This window comes from Mizuhopecten yessoensis, unplaced genomic scaffold (genome assembly GCF_002113885.1).
Source record: "Mizuhopecten yessoensis strain PY_sf001 unplaced genomic scaffold, ASM211388v2 scaffold4447, whole genome shotgun sequence".
Lineage (NCBI taxonomy): Eukaryota > Metazoa > Mollusca > Bivalvia > Pectinida > Pectinidae > Mizuhopecten > Mizuhopecten yessoensis.
This window is the reverse complement of record NW_018405551.1, coordinates 4387-6600: the sequence shown is the minus strand read 5'-3', so window position 1 is coordinate 6600 and position 2214 is coordinate 4387. Positions and strand designations below refer to the sequence as shown.

Genomic DNA, 2214 nt, shown 5'->3' with positions numbered 1-2214 from the left:
TATTAGAGTTTTACTGTCACCTATACAGAAATTGGGAATATTAGAGTTTTACTGTCACCTATACAGAAATTGGGAATATTAGAGTTTTACTGTCACCATTACAAAAATTGAGAGTATTAGAGTTTTCCTGTCACCTTTACAGAAATTGGTAATATTAGAGTTTTACTGTCACCTTTACAGAAATTGGGAGTATTAGAGTTTTACCGTCACCTTTACAGAAATTGAGAGTATTAGAGTTTTCCTGTCACCTATACAGAAATTGCGAATATTAGAGTTTTCTACGTCAAAGTTTTACTGTCGACTATACAGAAAATGAGGAATAACAGAATCATCTTTAGTACCTTTCCCTGTCTCCTATATAGAAAATTGGAGATAATTGAATCTTCTTTATTAGCTTTTCCTGCCATCTATACAGAGAACTTGGAACACTTGCACCTTCTTTAGTCGGCTTTCCAAACTCTTTTACAGAAAAGGGGGGAAAATTCAATATGCTTCATTACATTGTTCTGCCTAATATGCAGAAAGTGGAAGATAATAAAATATTCTTCGGTATCTTTTCCAACCTATCTATTCAACAGATGAGGATTCATTCATTCGTCTATAGTAGCATTTTCAGCCACCTATACAGAGAACCGCCACCTAAACAGAGAACCGCCACCTATACAAAGAACAGCCAAATATACAGAGAACAGAGAACCGCCACCTATACAGAGAACCGCCACCTATACAGAGAACAGAGAACCGCCACCTATACAGAGAACCGCCACCTATACAGAGAACAGAGAACCGCCACCTATACAGAGAACCGCCACCTATACAGAGAACAGAGAACCGCCACCTATACAGAGAACCGCCACCTATACAGAGAACAGAGAACCGCCACCTATACAGAGAACCGCCACCTATACAGAGAACAGAGAACCGCCACCTATACAGAGAACCGCCACCTATACAGAGAACAGAGAACCGCCACCTATACAGAGAACCGCCACCTATACAGAGAACAGAGAACCGCCACCTATACAGAGAACCGCCACCTATACAGAGAACAGAGAACCGCCACCTATACAGAGAACCGCCACTTATACAGAGAACAAAGAACCGCCACCTATACAGAGACCAGGGAACCGCCACCTATACAGAGAACAGAGAACCGCCACCTATACAGAGAACCGTCACTTATACAGAGAACAAAGAACCGCCACCTATACAGAGAACAGGGAACCGCCACCTATACAGAGAACAGAGGACTGCCATCTATACAGAGAACTGCCACTTATACAGAGAACAGAGAACCGCCACCTATACAGAGAACCGCCACTTATACATAGAACAGAGAACCGCCACCTATACAGAGAACAGAGAACCGCCCCCTATACAGAGAACCGCCACTTATACAGAGAACAGAGAACCGCCATCAATACAGAGAACCACCACATATTCAGAGAATCGCCACCTATACAGAAAACAGAGGACCGCCACCTATACAGAGAACAGAGGACCGCAACCTAAACAGAGAACCGCCGCCTATACAGAAAACCGCCACCTATACAGAGAACCGCCAAATATACAGAAAACAGAGAACCGCCACCTATAGAGAGAACCGCCACCTATACAGAGAACAGAGAACCGCCACCTATACAGAGAACAGAGAACCGCCACCTATACAGAGAACCGCCACCTATACAGAGAACAGAGAACCGCCACCTATACAGAGAACCGCCACCTATACAGAGAACAGAGAACCGCCACCTATACAGAGAACCGCCACCTATACAGAGAACAGAGAACCGCCACCTATACAGAGAACCGCCACTTATACAGAGAACAGAGAACCGCCACCTATACAGAGAACAGAGAACCGCTACATATACAGAGAACAGAGAACCGCCACCAATACAGAGAAACACCACATATTCAGAGAATCGCCACCTATACAGAGAACAGAGGACCGCAACCAATACAGAGAACCGCCACCTATACAGAGAACCGCAAAATATACAGAAAACCGCCACCTATACAACGAACCGCCACATATACAGAGAACAGAGAACCGCCACCTATACAGAGAACCGCCACTTAAACAGAGAACAGAGAACCGCCACCTATACAGAAAACAGAGAACGCCACCTATACAGAGAACAGAGAACCGCCACCTATACAGAGAACCGCCACTTATACAGAGAACAGAGAACCGCCACCAATACAGAGAAC

The 2214-nt window shown here is 44.6% G+C and overlaps 1 protein-coding gene across 1 annotated transcript in view; it reads left to right on the top strand.

The window, feature by feature from the left end:
- Positions 1-515: 515 nt before the first annotated feature.
- The window catches only part of LOC110449056 (proline-rich extensin-like protein EPR1), a 5874-nt gene continuing 4175 nt past the window's right edge, over positions 516-2214 (top strand). The window contains exons 1-3 of the mRNA XM_021495630.1: positions 516-549; positions 648-1174; positions 1356-1991. Coding sequence (XP_021351305.1) covers positions 516-549; positions 648-1174; positions 1356-1991 — 1197 coding nt within the window. The remainder of the gene's footprint in view (positions 550-647; positions 1175-1355; positions 1992-2214) is intronic.